The sequence below is a fragment of the Ostrea edulis genome, chromosome 1 (assembly GCF_947568905.1).
Source record: "Ostrea edulis chromosome 1, xbOstEdul1.1, whole genome shotgun sequence".
NCBI lineage: Eukaryota > Metazoa > Mollusca > Bivalvia > Ostreida > Ostreidae > Ostrea > Ostrea edulis.
Genome location: NC_079164.1, coordinates 102,897,594 through 102,917,213, shown reverse-complemented (window position 1 = coordinate 102,917,213; position 19,620 = coordinate 102,897,594). Strand labels below are relative to the sequence as shown.

At 33.7% G+C, this 19,620-nt stretch overlaps 1 protein-coding gene across 6 annotated transcripts in view; it reads right to left on the bottom strand.

Moving 5' to 3' along the window:
* Positions 1-215: 215 nt before the first annotated feature.
* LOC125668616 (ankyrin repeat domain-containing protein 27-like) overlaps positions 216-19,620 on the bottom strand; it is a 41,627-nt gene continuing 22,222 nt past the window's right edge. For 3 of the 6 annotated variants that reach the window (XM_048902939.2, XM_056141872.1, XM_056141862.1), the window contains 8 exons: positions 13,892-14,074; positions 13,618-13,740; positions 13,036-13,077; positions 10,902-11,096; positions 10,208-10,327; positions 5,590-5,748; positions 1,074-1,161; positions 216-969 (listed from right to left, as the gene is read on the bottom strand). In XM_048902939.2, coding sequence (XP_048758896.2) covers positions 434-969; positions 1,074-1,161; positions 5,590-5,748; positions 10,208-10,327; positions 10,902-11,096; positions 13,036-13,077; positions 13,618-13,740; positions 13,892-14,074 — 1,446 coding nt within the window. In that variant the 3' untranslated portion in view covers positions 216-433. The remainder of the gene's footprint in view (positions 970-1,073; positions 1,162-5,589; positions 5,749-10,207; positions 10,328-10,901; positions 11,097-13,035; positions 13,078-13,617; positions 13,741-13,891; positions 14,075-19,620) is intronic. The other 3 variants (XM_048902956.2, XM_048902967.2, XM_056141880.1) reach the window with 2 other exon arrangements.

Here is a 19,620-nt window from a genome sequence, read left to right as displayed (position 1 = left end):
TCCAAGATACTTTATAAGATGAGTTATATCTTTGGAAATCCCCTGTAGAGCCGGAGTAAAATATAATATAATTACAAGTAACGAAGTCGTTACGTGATATAGTTAGAGGGGGAGAGCAGGTTGGGCATTGCTTTGTAACTTACGTTCAGTGGGACTTTTTCCATGTCCTCCTTTGTGATTTTAACCGCTTTACAACGATACACAATACTAATACATTTTCAGTAACATTTTCTTTTATTGCATATTAAGACCGAGTCTCTTTTTATATATGTAATTACTTTTTATAAAATTGTATTAATAAATAATTATGAAAATAATAAATACTGACAATTATATTTTACTCACCTTATTGTTAAAGTAATTGTAATAAATAAATGCATTTATTTTTTTGCCAATCATTTCATTCTTTATATGATACTACTATAAGTCAATCTTATTTCATTGGTTCTGTGTCTGTTACAAAATCTGTCTCTTCGTTCCTTTCTAGCTGTACACTATTTTCGGACATAGTGGCTAGGAGGGGTTCAGACACTGCTTTCGCATCTTCATGAATGATATTGTTCTTCTGTCTATCGTGTAATACAGCACCATGGGCATTATCACTAACTTTGTCCTCAGAAAGCACGTCATCCTCTACTTCCAACTTCTCAGCAGCAACCTCTGTTTCATTGCTTTCTGAATTCTTGGATACCATATTCATTGTTAATCTATAGATATACAGGGGTTCACTCTTGTCCAATAACTCAACATGTCGAAGTCCGCCCAAATCAAAATTCTGAATGGACAAGGAATGTCGAAGAGGGCGAAGATCTGGACTGCTTCTATCATTAACCTGTGGTGTTCGCTTTAAACTTTCCCGTCGGTCAACATTTTTGATGGACGAGGTGAGGGTCTGTAAATTTTCCCGACTCCTTTCCTCAAAAGCAGCAAACATACTCCGTATGCTGTCCGGTGTTTCCGCCGCTGGGCCTGCAAATTAAACGCAGGGATGGTAATGTAATTAACAATTTTCCTACGCTAGCACTTTTCGGTGAAAACAAAAACGAAGACTACATCTTTCATTATCTGCCTACCTTTAAAATCCTTCGTTATCTCGGGGGTGGTTGCTTTTAAGTCCCTCTTCGTAATATGAGCATTTAGTAAGTCACGGATTTGAGGATCCTACATAGAAAAATGATCCAGATAATTTATAGAATTGTTTTCAAAGGAAATACTACACATAATATTGTTGATTTTTTCAAAATAACATATTCTTACAGTTTTAGTCACAACAGTAACATGCGATTTGTTGAAATTAGTAAAAACTAAAACTTCTACATGTTTTTATTTTTTAAAAAAACCCAAGAATTTCGTCAACAAAATTAAAACGATACTGGTAAAGCCGAGAAAAAACTGAAACAAGAATCGTTAGGTGTGATTAACTTCGGAGAGATAGAAGCAACAAAGTTTTCCCAGATGGACGGAATCTAAACAGGTTTGAAATGTTACAGTACGGATGTATAGATTTACATTCACTGTTTGTTTTCATCTTAATTTCTATCGAAATCCATTGCTTGTCATTTGCAATGAAGACACATTTTGTTTCAGTCTTGTTAGATCCGGTTTTCAGTGCAGTCTGTCAGCGTATGAATAGAAGAATATATTTATATTTACTCTTTAATCCTGTGATTAAACGCATTAGAGAGTTTTGAAGGATATTTGCTAATATATGCAAAGACCGCTAACCCGCGTTATTCAATATGTATGAACATACCGTTGCAGTTATGAGACTAAATCTTTCAAAAATTCATTGCTTAAATATACATTCCACGAACATCCATGATGACAAGAATTCTGTAAATATTAAACGGTCCACAAAAGTATCGCTATCTGTTTTGTACCATTATTTGCTAGAAAATGACAAGAGGACGAACTTCAATATTCGGTGAAGGAAATTACAGATTGTTTATTTTCTTTTTATGCAGACGTCAGGAAGAAACCGTGGCATAAACACAGCATTTTGTGCTTTGAGGGTTGGTCTTGCTAAACACTTTTGTAGCGAATGTGTAGATGTTATTAAAGGTATAGAATTCAATAAGGCAATCGATATGTTCCTCCTCATGTCATTTGGTTTGAAGCGTGATAGGTTGGGGATAGCAAAGCATACACCAGCTATTGAGACTGATGAAGTAAGTACTATATAAAAAAAAAACCACATCCAAAAACCTTACAGAAAGCACCAAATGTAACATTGTCTGTGTGTGCTGAAATACATTACAGCCAGATCTTCTAACCGAAGTACAAACTCTATCATTAAGACTTTGTCACTACAGGAGGAGGGGCAATCATCGCTAATGACAAGAGTTTGTCTGAGCTCCCCAGTACATGAGGTAGACTTATATCGTGAAACCATGTGGTCAAAGATCAGCTTAGTTGGACACAAAGAGCTATATCTGCATTGCGTCGTATTATAATCCCAATAACAGCTCACAAAGAAACCCTACATAAACTAAAGAATACCAGAGTATCAGTAAACCTGATGGATGCTTCCAGAACAGCATATAGACATTCACCACACTTTACTTCACATGACGAATGACTCGCACAATGATCAATTATTGTTAAAATATTGTTGAAATGAAGTTTTTTTCATATCTAAGGTATATATTGATGGCCCTTGACCTTTATAAAATGACCTTGAGTGACCTTTATCTGGAAGCCATTTGTCTATTACTTATTTGTGTGATATATGATCAATACCTGTCCAAAAAATGTTGAGATAAGGAACTTTTTCCTTATATAATGTAATGTACATGTATGTTCTGAGTGACCTTGACCTTTCCAAAATGACCTTGGTCCAAAACGCCCCTGTCTCAAGGACTAATCAATTTTTGATGAAAGGTTTAGGAGATATGACCTCGGACGGACAGGCAGACAAGACAGCGACTATATGCTCCCTACTCAGACATGATAACATGTGAAGTTTCCCTCTTAAAAAAGCCACAATTGTACATATGTAAAAGTATATAATCAATTTACATAATCATTATTGTTGTGATGTAAAAACATGAACATAGAACAATATTCGTAAACTAAAGCGCCTTGTTCAATTAACTGAAAATATATTTTTAGCACTGCAATACTTTTTCTAGAACTGTGATATTAATCCATTCTTAGGTCGGAAGTCAGTCTATGTTATTTTTTTTAATTTCGTGATAAGAGAATTCTTACTGTGTTAATATAAAGAAAACGAATCTAATGGAATCTAATAGATCCCAAATCGGTGCCCATTCCAAAGTTAAGATAATTTTGAGGATGTAGGCCCTATTTATACTTAAACAACAGACATACGTTTAGTCCTAATTGATCCTCAATGCTTTGTTACAGTTTTCTGACTTTGAAGCATTGTGACCCGTTCCATTTCCTCCATCCACGCAGAATAGGACATTTCAATATACTGGACTAAAACCCCGTCTATCGTAAGAATGAAACTTTAATCTGGCAAACTAATGGGATTTTCGGACCATCTTTTTTTTATCTACTGTCGCAGGCCAAACGGGATGCAGGGGCATTGAGAAGCTGTTAATTTTGATAAATGTATCAAATGATTCGCTGTTAGAGTATTGCCACGGTCAATGGGAGATATGAAAATTCCATCCATCAAAAAATATTCACACAAACATCGATGGAAGAGAATTAATTTACCTCAACGGCGACCGTGTACAACTTGGAATCGAAAAGGAAATGACTACTTTCCCCGCGTCAGAGATACAAATTGCCAGAACATTGGTTTAAGATGAAATTTCCTTCAACATTATTAGATCAATATCTGAGTGATTCCGTAACACCCCTGACATGACTAATCAAGCGGATGTCGAGGTCCCGTTATTCTATATCCATTAATGTCTCTACCTGTCCTAATAATGAAACTTTTTTTTTCATGCATTAACCTATTTTTCATTTGTTACAAAATCACGGCAAACGAACTATTAAAACCCGTATTTCCGAAAGGGATATTGACTGCAGTGCGACAGAGTTTAATTAATTGACATCACTAATACTAGCATTAAAAATTATTTACATAAAATATCCTGCAGAGCTTTTTTTCCCTATCGTCTAATAAAGCCGTCGCCTTGAATCTGATTCTTACTGCAGTGCAGCGAGATATCCTTTACCTTTATTACAACCGTTAATAATAAAACACTGCTCAATGATAAAACACCGTTTAATGATACAACACCGCTTTTTGATACAACACCGCTTTAGGCCTATGCTCGGCGCGTATGGTCTTTGAGCAGGGAGGGATCTTTATCGTGCCACACCTGCTGTGACACGGGGCTTTGGTTTTTGCGGTCTCATCCGAAGGACCACCCCATTTAGTCGCCTCTTACAACAAAGCAAGGGGGTAATGAGGACCTATTCTAGCCTGGATCCCCACGGAAGAAACCAAAGGGGAACAAGCATTATGCAAGCGTGTCATTGTTGTATCATTTTAAACAAACTTCGTTGCAAGTACATACTAATTATCAAACCATCTTAGTACAATAGATCCTATACTAGTCCAATTCTGGAGAAAGGCTCGCATCTTTCGTCAAATACTGAAAACATTTCGTCATGATATCAGAGGTGCCTTCAAATTTGAGACCATTTTTTTTCACAGTAAGTAAAATACATTTTTCTGTTTGAACCATGTCCATGTGTAGGTATAAGCTGGATTTATCTAAATACTATTACTATATCATTTATTTTTGTGGATATTTAATTTTCATTGTTTCTGTACCATGCGAATACCCAAGAATTCGTACAGATTCAAATGATTCCGACATGTACTTGCACCAGCAAACAACCTATTGACCACATTTGTGACGTCTTACACCAATGGCGCTTTCAATCTCACATAATGATCGTGCGGCCTTCAAGCCATGTAGCTAGGCGAATCATTTGGATAATCTCATTGAATGAATGGTGCCAATAAAAACTCCATTCAAAACTTAAATGGACAATGTGCTGAATTTATTTTAAGTTAACTCATTTTTTAAAAATAGATATATTTCATATACCAATTATTCATCTTCTAACAGAATGAACATTCATTGAACTAATTTTGAAAATTTTTCTTGCCCTCCAACACAATTTTCTTTTCAACCGAGATAAATTTCCCCTAAATAACTAGACAGTGGGATATAATTATGCTATAAATAATCCCCACAGGGTATGCCTTCCAATTAATTCAGCCCTAGTTCTCTGCTGCGCATTGTCACTCAACTCTTTTCATTCAGTAGTTTAACATAGTTTAGATCTGATTAATCAGTTTACATGTACTCAAGCGGTTTCATGTACAAGTACATGCATATTTCAAGGTTTGGTTTGGAGGTTTTCGGGGGGGGGGGGGGGGTTCACTTTAAACATAACTTACAATGTATATAATTAATAAATATAACCTTAAGTTAAAATCAAGAGATTTCAGAGTTTTTGAATTCTGTCAATCTCTATAAGTGTTTAAAAGAAATTTTCCATGCATATTTTTGTTTTAGGATAATTAATGTTTACACTAATACATCAACAACCATACCATGCGAAAAACAATAATTTATCAGATCCAACTCTCACCTTTGTATAATCAAACGGGGTGTGGCCTTCTTTATTTCTGGCTAAGGGATATGCTCCCTCCATCAAAAGTTTAGCAACCACAGCCTCGTTACCGGTCTTCACAGCTATATGTAGAGGAGTGTTGCCAACTGAATTAGAGATGTTTACTTTGGCCTGATACTGAAAAAATATCTGCATCCATTAAACTATCTCTCTCTAATTCTTAGTAGCTTCAAGTCTCTCTCTCTCTCTCTCTCTCTCTCTCTCTCTCTCATTCTTAATAGCTTCAAGTTCCCTTTTTCAAAATAAAAGCAACTAAGCAGGATATGTTTCCTCACTAATACCAGTGTAAATATAAAAATGAATTTTCTGTCCCATTTGCAGAGACTAAAATTAGCTGCAGTTTTACAGTTACTTGGTCCTCACATTGGAAGGTGATGACAGGATTACATATCATATCAATTTTTTTATTTTTTTTTTTACTTTGAAGCCACAGAAATAATTTCTTAAAAGAACAATGAAGATAATGTTCGGTGAGTGCATAGCAAGATAAGTTATAGGTTGAGAGTTATCAGAGATAAAAGTTCTGAAACTGTCAGCTTACCCTCTGAACAGTCATATTTGATACCCCCCAAATGACCTCATAACTCTACGAGGTGGGTATTAGACGCATTGGTGCTTTCAACCTCTATAGATGACAGAGAGTTAAGCGATCAAGTGCTGGTCATTTCACTATATTCCCTAACGGATGCCAATCAAATCCACGATCGTGTTGGGATTTCAAAGTTCATCCGGTAAAATACAGAGCACACTTCAACTCGAAGTGCAGTTATTCTCAAAATACAGCACTCATTTTTAAAAACACGTCCGTTTTCATTTCTAGGATTTTTTTGTTGTTGAAAAACTCATGGTCTAAGATTGATCAAGGAACGGTATCATCACTCTAACATGAATCACTAAATCTGTAAAAATGCTAATAAAATCTTAGAATTAATAGATAATTATGCTTGTAGAATGATGAGGGTTAAAAGACAATCCCAAGAACAAGGTTTGGTTTCTTGTATTGGAGCGCAATTTCGCGGGAGGCCATAATTAACCTTTCTTCTGGTTATGCAAATAATCGTTTGTTATAGTACACCCAACAAACTTTTTTAAACAACATTCTACACTTCAAATTTACAAAAATTAAAGCCCCACGAAATAATTACGACTTCAGTTTACTACCAATATGTAATGACTCTGACTTATTGGAACCAGCTTACACAGATTTATCCCCAGCGGTCTCCTTTGTTATCCGATCTGTTGTCCATTCATTTAAAATCTACAGCTTGTCTACTGAATGATATTGGGTTCAGCATGTGAAGGCATGCATAATAACTTATAACTTAATCTGCAAATGAAATTTCTTTAACAGAACACTTCTATTATACCAAATATACCATTGTCTTTTGTTCAGTATCATTGTAGATCTTCAGCCAAATCATTGAAGGACGGACTATGCAAGAATATAGAAATTTATAACAAAGAAAAAGATCTGAAATTCAAATTACGAACCCTGGGGAGGAGCACTACATCTGCATTCTGAGTAATCATGTACTTGAATGCCGTCACCGTTCAGAATAGTAAATAATCTACACAAAATTAGTCACAGCTAAAAAAGAACTCCTGGTATATTCTGGACTATTGCATAATTGGGTCAATGCAATAGCTTTGGATCCCAATTAGACAGATGTCCTGAAGAACAGGTTATAAAGAATTTAGCAGAACTGTTGCGTTTTTACTACCTACATATGAATTAATGACTTTAAAGATTAAATCAATGTTCCCTCTCTCTCTCTCTCTCTCTCTCTCTCTCTCTCTCTCTCTCTCTCTCTCAATTCTCACATGAGTCACCCTGCTGTTTATTTTTAAACATTGTTTACCCTCTTTATTTCAAGAAAAATTATGACCTCATATTACGACCCCACCCTAGCCCCAAAGGGCCATGACTTCACCGAATTGAATCCACACAATAGAGAGATGCATCAATATTACTATAATGGCCTTGTTGTTTTTGAGCAGATTTTTCTAAAAGACTTTTTGTGGACATTCATGTATCATGTAAAATTTGATTCCTGATTCTAGCTCCATCCCAACTTTAGTTGTGTCCATAAATTGAAAGCAAGTGGCCCAGGAGCCACAACGCTCACCTGAGTCACCATGACTTTACTATTCTTCAGAAGATTTTTACCATATTTTAATCCCATGACAAAATTTGACCCCATACCGTATGAAACGTTTTTATTCTTCCGCGGAGTGATAAATTTTGCTTATTTTAGCAGTAAGTTAGCTTTCTGCCAAAATTTAACTTTTATCTTCCAATGTCTAAATTTGATCTCCTATTGAGGCCCCATCCTCTCACTTTTCAAAAATTAAGAGCAAGTTTAAAGTTACAGATAGTTTTAAAACTTGATTCAAACCCCAATGTTAAAGATCATGGTATGAAATAAAAGGTCTTACCAAAAGGAATCAATATACAAAATAGATAATGCATACCTTGAATAGTTCAGGAGATATTTTAAGTTTAATTAAAAGTAAGTTAGACTCCAAGCCATGGTCACATGGTTAAAATACTTCGGTAACAAACAAAAAAAGGCCTTGTCACAAGGAATGTACAACGTCATATGAATTACGAGAGCCCTATCACTCACCATTCAATACTGATGAGCAATGTTAGAGTTTGACAGACAGAACAAAAACAATATGCCCCCCACCCCCATCCCCGACTATACATATGTAGTTGCATGGGCATAAAAAATTTAAATTCATACAACTTAGGACCATTTGCATTTTGATAGGATTTACTGTGACTCTGCTACTCCTGAAAATATTCTGTATTAAATAGTTTCTTGGATATTCTCATAGAAAACTTTAATTTCCTATTGAGGCCTCATCCTACCCCTCGGGCCCCTAAATTGAACAAACTTGAAATTTGAACTACCTGAAGACGTTTGCATATTGATATTACTAATAATGGTCCTACTGCTGTTGAAAGATTTTAAAAGCGCTGTCCCCCCCCCCCCCCCCCCCCCCCCCCCCCCCCCGGTCATAATTTGAACAAGTTTGAATCTGCACTACCTGGGGATGCTTGCATATTAATATATGTATGATTAATCATCACCCTGTTGTTCATAAGAAAAAGATTTTGAAAGATTTTCCAGGTATATCCCCATGTAAAACTAATGGCCCCTCCTTACTTCTGGGGGCCACAATTTGAACAAACTTGAATCTGCACTACCTGAGGATGCTTGCCTATCATTATGACTAATAATGGCCCTATATTGTTCTATTTTTAAAGATTTTTCCCATGTATCCTCATATAAAACTTTGATAACCTTTTATGGCCTCCCTTAACCCCAGGGGTTATGATTTGAATAAATTTGAATCTAAACTATATCAGGAATCTTTCGTGTAAGTTTTAACTTTTCTGACCCAGTAGTTCTTGAGAAGATTTTTGAATGACCTCACACTGTTTTTGCCTTTTCTTGATTATCTTCCCTTTTAAAAGAGCATGGTCCTTCCTTTGCACAAACTTGAACCTCCTTTACTTAAGGATGATTTGTGCCAAGTTTGATTGAAAATGGTCCTGTGGTTCTATAAAAAAGAAAATGTGGAAAGTTTATAGAAAGAGATAGACTGACAAACAGACAGAAGTTTGAGCTTTTGATTCAGGTGAGCTAAAAATAAGACACGAAGAACAGTCATCCATCCTGAAAAGTGGAAATACACAACTTTAACTGCAGTATTATGACCACTACACCTTTAGTAAGAATGGGCTGAACCAATTGATATGTTAAAATATTAGAAAACTATCTCTCTGAAGGGTGTTGATAATTGTATGACAGCCATTTTTCTTTGGTCTAATTTTTGATTGGAAGACAATCGGCATCAATTAGCAATCTAGCTGATTATACATTGTACATAACAAATAGGGAAAACCAAATACATGTATGCTTGAAAAGAACAACCAGAAATATCCAACATTAATTAAAGCACCCTTTAGCTAGAGTTTTATATTTCTGAGCACCCAAGGTTCTGTGTATATGATTTGACCTTGGATGTCATTGGCAGATGTTTGCTTTTTGCCTGTTAGCTTTATCGTTAGCATCATATTAGTCGCAACAAAGGAAATAGTGAGTGCCATATATGCATGTACACTCAATGATTTATATTGTGAACAGACCTTCTGTGTCAAGGTTTTCATGTTTCTGTTTAATGTAAAACTTATACGGTACCAATTTAATAACGTGAAATCCTTACATATCGAAAGTTCGAGACAATACGTGATGAAGAAACATAGGACTGCTAGGTTTGACTAATACAACAAATTTGACCACTAACACGTTTTGGCTAGGTTGTGGCTATCTACTGGTTAGAAATTCTAAACTTCACCACTTTAATTGATCTCTTTTATCCCTCCCTCTTTCCTTTCTCCCTGCTTCCTCCCTTTTCTCTCATCTTCCCTCCTTCCAAATTTCCCTCTTTCCACCCCCTTCCCCTCCCCCTGTCTTTTATTCTGTCCGCTCCTACAATTTTATATAATCAAAAGCAGAAAATCATCAGATCTTGCACATTGACAAAAGTCTGTCCCACTATTTACCATTAACAAGCAATCCAATGTATCCTTGCAGCCTTTGTAACATGTCAGGTGTAGAGGGGTGTCACCATAGCTGTCCCTGACATTCACCTTGGCGCCATGTTTCAGGAGATGAAAGACAATCTATTAAAGATACCAAACGGAACAGTGTATATTGTATATCAGAGAAAACTAATGACACATGCTTTGACAAATAACATGGGAACACTGTAAAACTAGAAAAACAATAGTTGCACAAATGTATTTTTCTTTCAGTAGCATAAATGCCCTTTCACATGACATCTTGAAAATTTTTAAAAATAGAATCAAAAGACTGCACACTGGGGTTTCTCTGATAGAGTGCATGATCACAGACATCAACCAAAACACTGGATGAAAACTTATATTGCACATGTAACACTTTCTGCTCAATTCTGTGGTTATAATGACGTAAACAACAACCTTAAGTCAACACAGGCAGAAAATGATTTTATAATTCAAAATTTAAGAAATAGAAACCTCATTATAAAAAAAAATCATTATCTACCAATTTATACCATTAGACAAATCATAGCTACGTTTTGAGTACCTTAATTTCTTGCACTGTACATAAGAACAACAGGAACAACCCAGAATCTAACCTCCGACCTTCAGAGCAAAACACTTCACATCAAATAGTTTTTGTTATAACAGTACAGAATCTTAGAAATATACATACATGGGTGTTTTTATTAATGGAAGCCAAATGTAGTGGTGTTATTCCCTTCTTTGTCTGAACGTTGGCATCAGCACCTTTGTTTATGAAGAGTTTGACTAGATCCATATTTTGTGCTTGGCATGCTTTATGAAGTGGTCTGAATAATTTACTGTCTGCGACATTCACATTTAAGACATTTTCAGAAGGAACTGAACCCTGGAAAGAGAGTTAAGATATACATATCTACTGCACACATGGTAATGACTATCCACACAATTTCAGTTAAATGTGGTAATATACATGTATATCTGATGCAGGCAGATATTGAATGAGAATAAGACGTGCAACACATAATTTGTTGAAACTGAAAACAGAATGTTGCCGAAGGTTCAGTCATAACAAGGGTTGACTAATCCCAGCAACATACCATCTATTTTGTTTTACCATTGACTTAAATCATAACTTATCAAGATCAAGATTTGACCTTTTGTTTCAACATTAATTCCACTCAATATACCCCGGTACAAATGTAAGAGAATAAAATATATTGATTATATTCACATAGATAAAAAAAGACAATGACAGAGACTTGTTAGCACTGAATGTAACTATAAAAGATGACAGAGTAACATTAATATTTATAGACCAAACCAAGATACTCCTGGCTTTTATAATATAGGGTTAGAAAAATATTTATAGATCTTGGTAATGACTGTTTTATACCATTAGGGGATTTCAACCTTGTACTTAATCCATTCTTAACACGGACAATTACAGTGGTGTTAACAATCCAAAGGCAAGAGAAAAACGACTTCAAATTAAAGATCATCTACAGTTACGAAACTATGATAGGATTTTGAACCCTGATAACAAAAAAAAAAAGCTTACAAATGGAGTGGGAAAATATTACCTGTCAAACAAGCCCATTTTAATTATATCTTGATATAAGAAAGCCTGTCAAATGTCATTTAAAAGCTCTTCAATAAAGTCTGCAGTGATTTTTCTACATTTTTACAAGGGTCCTATGGCTTTCGAATTGGGAAAAATTGTTGACATTTCAGTCAAATTGGGAAAAATCAATTTTATCATAAATAAGTTTTAAAATCATATCAAATATTATATTATCTTTATTTTACACATTTAGTTTTCTTTAACTGTCTAAAATTTTCAACTATTCTATCCAAATCATCATTCCCATAACTCTTTGGTAAGTCAAGATTATGTATATAATTCACATCAAATGTTTATTTTTTTCAAATATGTTTTTCTTTCATAACTTTATTATTGGGGAAAATGCAAGCTAAATTGGGAAAAAATTGTCAATTTACAGGAGGGGAAAGGGCCGAAATTCTGACCCAAAATGGGTCTTAAAAAATCACAGGTCTGGGTATTTGTTTTGATATGTATATCAGAACTACAAAATAATATAAAAGTGAGATATTTTATTTTGCAAGTGGGGTTCTTGCTAAATTACATGACAATAAAATTCCTTATGTATTGTACATGCAGAATACAGAAGTGTATCAGTATTGATGATAGAATTTGCTTAATAGGACAGATGCAATTTTATTATTCTTCATACAGAAAAAAATAATTTCTGTATTAAAACATACATTTTCATGTGCAGAACTTCTTTCTGCTAGGTCAGTGGTCACACAAAATCCACATAATTTTACACCAGCGGATTTAGAATATGTATGTTAATTTCATGTAAGCCACATGCAACTATGGGGAATTTCTTGCCTGTGGACCAAACCAAAAAGGATAATCCATGGAATTAAATACATCTACAGTATGTTTTTAGCATGAATTAAAGTAGATATATGGAAGCCATTAACTGTACATTTGGTACGAATGAGGAGTGAAGATTGTTGATGATTTTCTGGATGATAAAGGACATTTATACCCAGTGATGCTTTTCATAACATGTTTCAATTTTCCTCGTATATGTACAATGCTATATAACAGTGTTGTACATGCAATATAAAATTTTATCAAATAATATGCATCAATAGAATGTTAAACAGATGATGATATTGTAAACCTAAATACTTTTTGAACTTTGAAATTGCAATACTATTATGATAAATGGACAAATCATAAAGTCATGAACAAGTATTTCAAATACACATGAGGTAGTTCTTGCTACAATTACCAAGTGGACCTCCGAGTTATCTCCACACAAATTACGGGAAATCTGTATGTAAAATGATTTCAAAGAATGCTTTAGAAAAATTACAAATTGTGTTGTTGAAAGTGGTATAATTATGAGAATATATCAAACGTCACTGTGACATCTACTCTGACAGTTGTCTTGAAAATTTATTTTTAATTCTATTGTTAATCGATCAACTTTCCTTAAAATATAAATTCGTGTTTGTTTATACAAGATTGTTCAGACAATACATTATAAACATATTTTGTATACATGTAATATCTCTGGCAGTATTTCTATAATTTTCAATATAACAGTGAAATTGTGCAGCAGTTCACGTGCATGCACGTAAACATACAAATACTTCATACATAATGGTGCTTTTAATTCTGACCTTTTAAAGAAGTGAACACTTAAACTTTGACCTGTTAAAGAAGTGAACACTTAAACTCTGACCTGTTAAAGAAGTGAACACTTAAACTCTGACCTGTTAAAGAAATGAACACTTTTAAAATTCTGACCTAGCTGTTAAAGAAGTGAACATTTAAATTCTGTTGAAGAAGTGAACACTTAAATTCTGACCTGTTGAAGAAGTGAACACTTGGGGCACTGACATAGTGGATGACAGAGTTCCTGACCCCTGGAGTCTGAAGGATGGGAATCCATCTCCGGGTCAATGCTCTCCCACTTCATATAATACATTACCTAGAACAACAAGTGGTGGTATAGCTTCATCATTGATATTATACAACATTTTCACATCCAACCCAATTTAACAAACTTGGTAGCATTTGTGTTTTCCTTTTAATTCAAATATATAATGTACTCATATCACAAAAACCAAGAAATCAAATACCAAGGGAACATCTCCTTGCTCAATTGCTTTAAACAGCAAACCAATCCTATGATTCTTGGCCTGGTCAAGTGAGGCAACCTCTGGAGAGAAGAGTTTGGGGGGTGAAGATGGAGACTCTGGGGGTTGTTGTATATTGTCTTGTGTGGGTTTCTTTACTTTAACTACCTCATAATCTGTTAATGACTGCAAATTAAAGCTGATTTTAAATATACGGTGAACACACATACACTAATGCATGGTATATTTCTTTTCCACAATATCAATACTGTCCTTGGCTTGCTCTTATGAATGCCTCCCTCCACTAATTTGAATCTGGAGAGACTACGTAAGTTCCCTTTATATCGTTAGTATTTTCCGTGTTTAATGAATTCAACATAATTTTTAGCATCGAAATGCATTTGCACTTTACAATTCACATTCATAAATTAGTCCCAATACTAATTAATTTCTGCTCATTGTTTTGTCTGTTAAATGCCTTCGAAAATTGCAATTTGAACAAAATCTGTATAATTGTATTGGAAATTTATGCTATTCAATTCAAAATTGCAATCTTATTGTTTAAATCCACCAAAAAAATAAATAAAAGATTTGAACTCGTGATATTTACTGACTGAAACATGTCGAGCTTTCATTTACTGAGCTAAACAGACTCCAATACGTGACATTAATACTTAGGCAATAAGGACAAAACTTTCAACGTTTACAGATGCATTTGTGACATATTTCCTTTTGAAATATTGTGATGATGTGTTATTCCTTGTCAATACATAATAGACAATCTACACCATTCCACACATACAGGCTATAGTTACAGTCAATACATAAATTTATCTACACCATTCCACAGATACAGGCTGTAGTTAAAATCAATACATAAAAGACAATCTACGCCATTCCACACATACAGGCTATAGTTACAGTCAATACATAAATTTATCTACACCATTCCACAGATACAGGCTATAGTTACAGTCAATACATAAATTTATCTACACCATTCCACAGATACAGGCTATAGTTACAGTCAATACATAAAACATAATCTACGCCATTCCACAGATACAGGCTATAGTGAAAGTCAATACATAAAACATAATCTACGCCATTCCACAGATACAGGCTATAGTTACAGTCAATACATAAATTTATCTACACCATTCCACAGATACAGGCTATAGTTACAGTCAATACATAAAACATAATCTACGCCATTCCACAGATACAGGCTATAGTTACAGTCAATACATAAAACATAATCTACGCCATTCCACAGATACAGGCTATAGTTACAGTCAATACATAAAACATAATCTACGCCATTCCACAGATACAGGCTATAGTGAAAGTCAATACATAAAAGACAACCTACGCCATTCCACAGATACAGGCTATACATAAAAGACAATCTACACCATTCCACAGATACAGGCTATAGTTACAGTCAATACATAAATTTATCTACACCATTCCACAGATACAGGCTATAGTTACAGTCAATACATAAATTTATCTACACCATTCCACACATACAGGCTATAGTTAAAATCAATACATAAAAGACAATCTACGCCATTCCACAGATACAGGCTATAGTTACAGTCAATACATAAAAGACAACCTACACCATTCCACAGATACAGGCTATACATAAAAGACAATCTACACCATTCCACAGATACAGGCTGTAGTTACAGTCAATACATAAAACACAATCTACACCATTCCACAGATACAGGCTGTAGTTACAGTCAATAAATAAAAGACAATCTACACCATTCCACACATACAGGCTATAGTTAAAATCAATAAATAAAAGACAATCTACACCATTCCACAGATACAGGCTACAGTTACAGTCAATACATAAATTTATCTACACCATTCCACAGATACAGGCTGTAGTTAAAATCAATAAATAAAAGACAATCTACACCATTCCACAGATACAGGCTATAGTTACAGTCAATACATAAATTTATCTACACCATTCCACACATACAGGCTATAGTTACAGTCAATACATAAATTTATCTACACCATTCCACAGATACAGGCTGTAGTTAAAATCAATACATAAAAGACAATCTACATCATTCCACAGATACAGGCTATAGTTATATTCCACCCTTTCCCAAATGCTATGTCCTATTGTAATTCATTATGGGACCGCCTCATCACTATGAAAATAAGTGTACTAATTCTAATATGCTGCCGGAGTGTATTCTTAGGAAGCCTTAGACAAAGCCCTTGAATAGAATTCTAAACAATAGAAGTTTAGAAATCATTATAAATTGAACATTTATGTACAAGCATATCTTTCATTATCACTGTATCTCTCCAATACATGTTCACATTACTTACAGCTTGTAATGGTACCAATGTATTTACATGTCTAACATATAACTTCTGTCTTTAGTATTTACACATCTAACCTATAACTTCTGTCTTTAGTATTTACACATCTAACCTATGACTTCTGCCTTTAGTATTTACACACATCTAACCTATAACTTCTGTCTTTAGTATTTACACATCTAACCTATAACTTCTGTCTTTAGTATTTACACATCTAACCTATAACTTCTGTCTTTAGTATTTACACATCTAACCTATAACTTCTGTCTTTAGTATTTACACACATCTAACCTATGACTTCTGTCTTTAGTATTTACACACATCTAACCTATAACTTCTGTCTTTAGTATTTACACACATCTAACCTATGACTTCTGTCTTTAGTATTTACACACATCTAACATATAACTTCTGTCTTTAGTATTTACACACATCTAACCTATAACTTCTGTCTTTAGTATTTACACACATCTAACCTATAACTTCTGTCTTTAGTATTTACACACATCTAACCTATAACTTCTGTCTTTAGTATTTACACATCTAACCTATAACTTCTGTCTTTAGTATTTACACACATCTAACCTATGACTTCTGTCTTTAGTATTTACACATCTAACCTATAACTTCTGTCTTTAGTATTTACACATCTAACCTATAACTTCTGTCTTTAGTATTTACACACATCTAACCTATGACTTCTGTCTTTAGTATTTACACATCTAACCTATAACTTCTGTCTTTAGTATTTACACACATCTAACCTATAACTTCTGTCTTTAGTATTTACACACATCTAACCTATAACTTCTGTCTTTAGTATTTACACACATCTAACCTATGACTTCTGTCTTTAGTATTTACACATCTAACCTATAACTTCTGTCTTTAGTATTTACACACATCTAACCTATAACTTCTGTCTTTAGTATTTACACATCTAAGATATGACTTCTGTCTTTAGTATTTACACATCTAACATATAACTTCTGTCTTTAGTATTTACACACATCTAACCTATAACTTCTGTCTTTAGTATTTACACATCTAACCTATAACTCTGTCTTTAGTATTTACACACATCTAACCTATAACTTCTGTCTTTAGTATTTACACATCTAACCTATAACTTCTGTCTTTAGTATTTACACACATCTAACCTATGACTTCTGTCTTTAGTATTTACACACATCTAACCTATAACTTCTGTCTTTAGTATTTACACATCTAACCTATAACTTCTGTCTTTAGTATTTACACACATCTAACCTATGACTTCTGCCTTTAGTATTTACACATCTAACATATAACTTCTGTCTTTAGTATTTACACATCTAACATATAACTTCTGTCTTTAGTATTTACACATCTAACCTATAACTTCAATCTGTCTTTAGTATTTACACACATCTAAGATATAACTTCTGTCTTTAGTATTTACACACATCTAACCTATGACTTCTGTCTTTAGTATTTACACACATCTAACCTATAACTTCTGTCTTTAGTATTTACACACATCTAACATATAACTTCTGTCTTTAGTATTTACACATCTAACCTATAACTTCTGTCTTTAGTATTTACACATCTAACCTATAACTTCTGTCTTTAGTATTTACACACATCTAACCTATGACTTCTGTCTTTAGTATTTACACATCTAACCTATAACTTCTGCCTTTAGTATTTACACACATCTAACATATAACTTCTGTCTTTAGTATTTACACACATCTAACCTATAACTTCTGTCTTTAGTATTTACACACATCTAACCTATGACTTCTGTCTTTAGTATTTACACACATCTAACCTATAACTTCTGTCTTTAGTATTTACACACATCTAACCTATAACTTCTGTCTTTAGTATTTACACATCTAACCTATAACTTCTGTCTTTAGTATTTACACATCTAAGATATAACTTCTGTCTTTAGTATTTACACATCTAACCTATAACTTCTGTCTTTAGTATTTACACATCTAAGATATAACTTCTGTCTTTAGTATTTACACACATCTAACCTATAACTTCTGTCTTTAGTATTTACACACATCTAACCTATGACTTCTGTCTTTAGTATTTACACATCTAAGATATAACTTCTGTCTTTAGTATTTACACATCTAACCTATGACTTCTGTCTTTAGTATTTACACATCTAACCTATAACTTCTGTCTTTAGTATTTACACATCTAACCTATAACTTCTGTCTTTAGTATTTACACATCTAACCTATAACTCTGTCTTTAGTATTTACACACATCTAACCTATAACTTCTGTCTTTAGTATTTACACATCTAACATATAACTTCTGTCTTTAGTATTTACACACATCTAACCTATAACTTCTGTCTTTAGTATTTACACATCTAACCTATAACTCTGTCTTTAGTATTTACACACATCTAACCTATAACTTCTGTCTTTAGTATTTACACATCTAACCTATAACTTCTGTCTTTAGTATTTACACACATCTAAGATATGACTTCTGTCTTTAGTATTTACACACATCTAACCTATAACTTCTGTCTTTAGTATTTACACATCTAACCTATAACTTCTGTCTTTAGTATTTACACATCTAACCTATAACTTCTGTCTTTAGTATTTACACACATCTAACCTATAACTTCTGTCTTTAGTATTTACACATCTAACCTATGACTTCTGTCTTTAGTATTTACACATCTAACATATAACTTCTGTCTTTAGTATTTACACACATCTAACCTATGACTTCTGTCTTTAGTATTTACACATCTAACCTATAACTTCTGTCTTTAGTATTTACACATCTAACCTATGACTTCTGTCTTTAGTATTTACACACATCTAACCTATAACTTCTGTCTTTAGTATTTACACACATCTAACATATAACTTCTGTCTTTAGTATTTACACATCTAACCTATAACTTCTGTCTTTAGTATTTACACACATCTAACATATAACTTCTGTCTTTAGTATTTACACACATCTAACCTATGACTTCTGTCTTTAGTATTTACACATCTAACCTATAACTTCTGTCTTTAGTATTTACACACATCTAACCTATGACTTCTGTCTTTAGTATTTACACATCTAACCTATAACTTCTGTCTTTAGTATTTACACACATCTAACCTATAATTTCTGTCTTTAGTATTTACACATCTAACCTATGACTTCTGTCTTTAGTATTTACACACATCTAACCTATAACTTCTGTCTTTAGTATTTACACACATCTAACCTATGACTTCTGTCTTTAGTATTTACACACATCTAACCTATAACTTCTGTCTTTAGTATTTACACATCTAAGATATGACTTCTGTCTTTAGTATTTACACATCTAACATATAACTTCTGTCTTT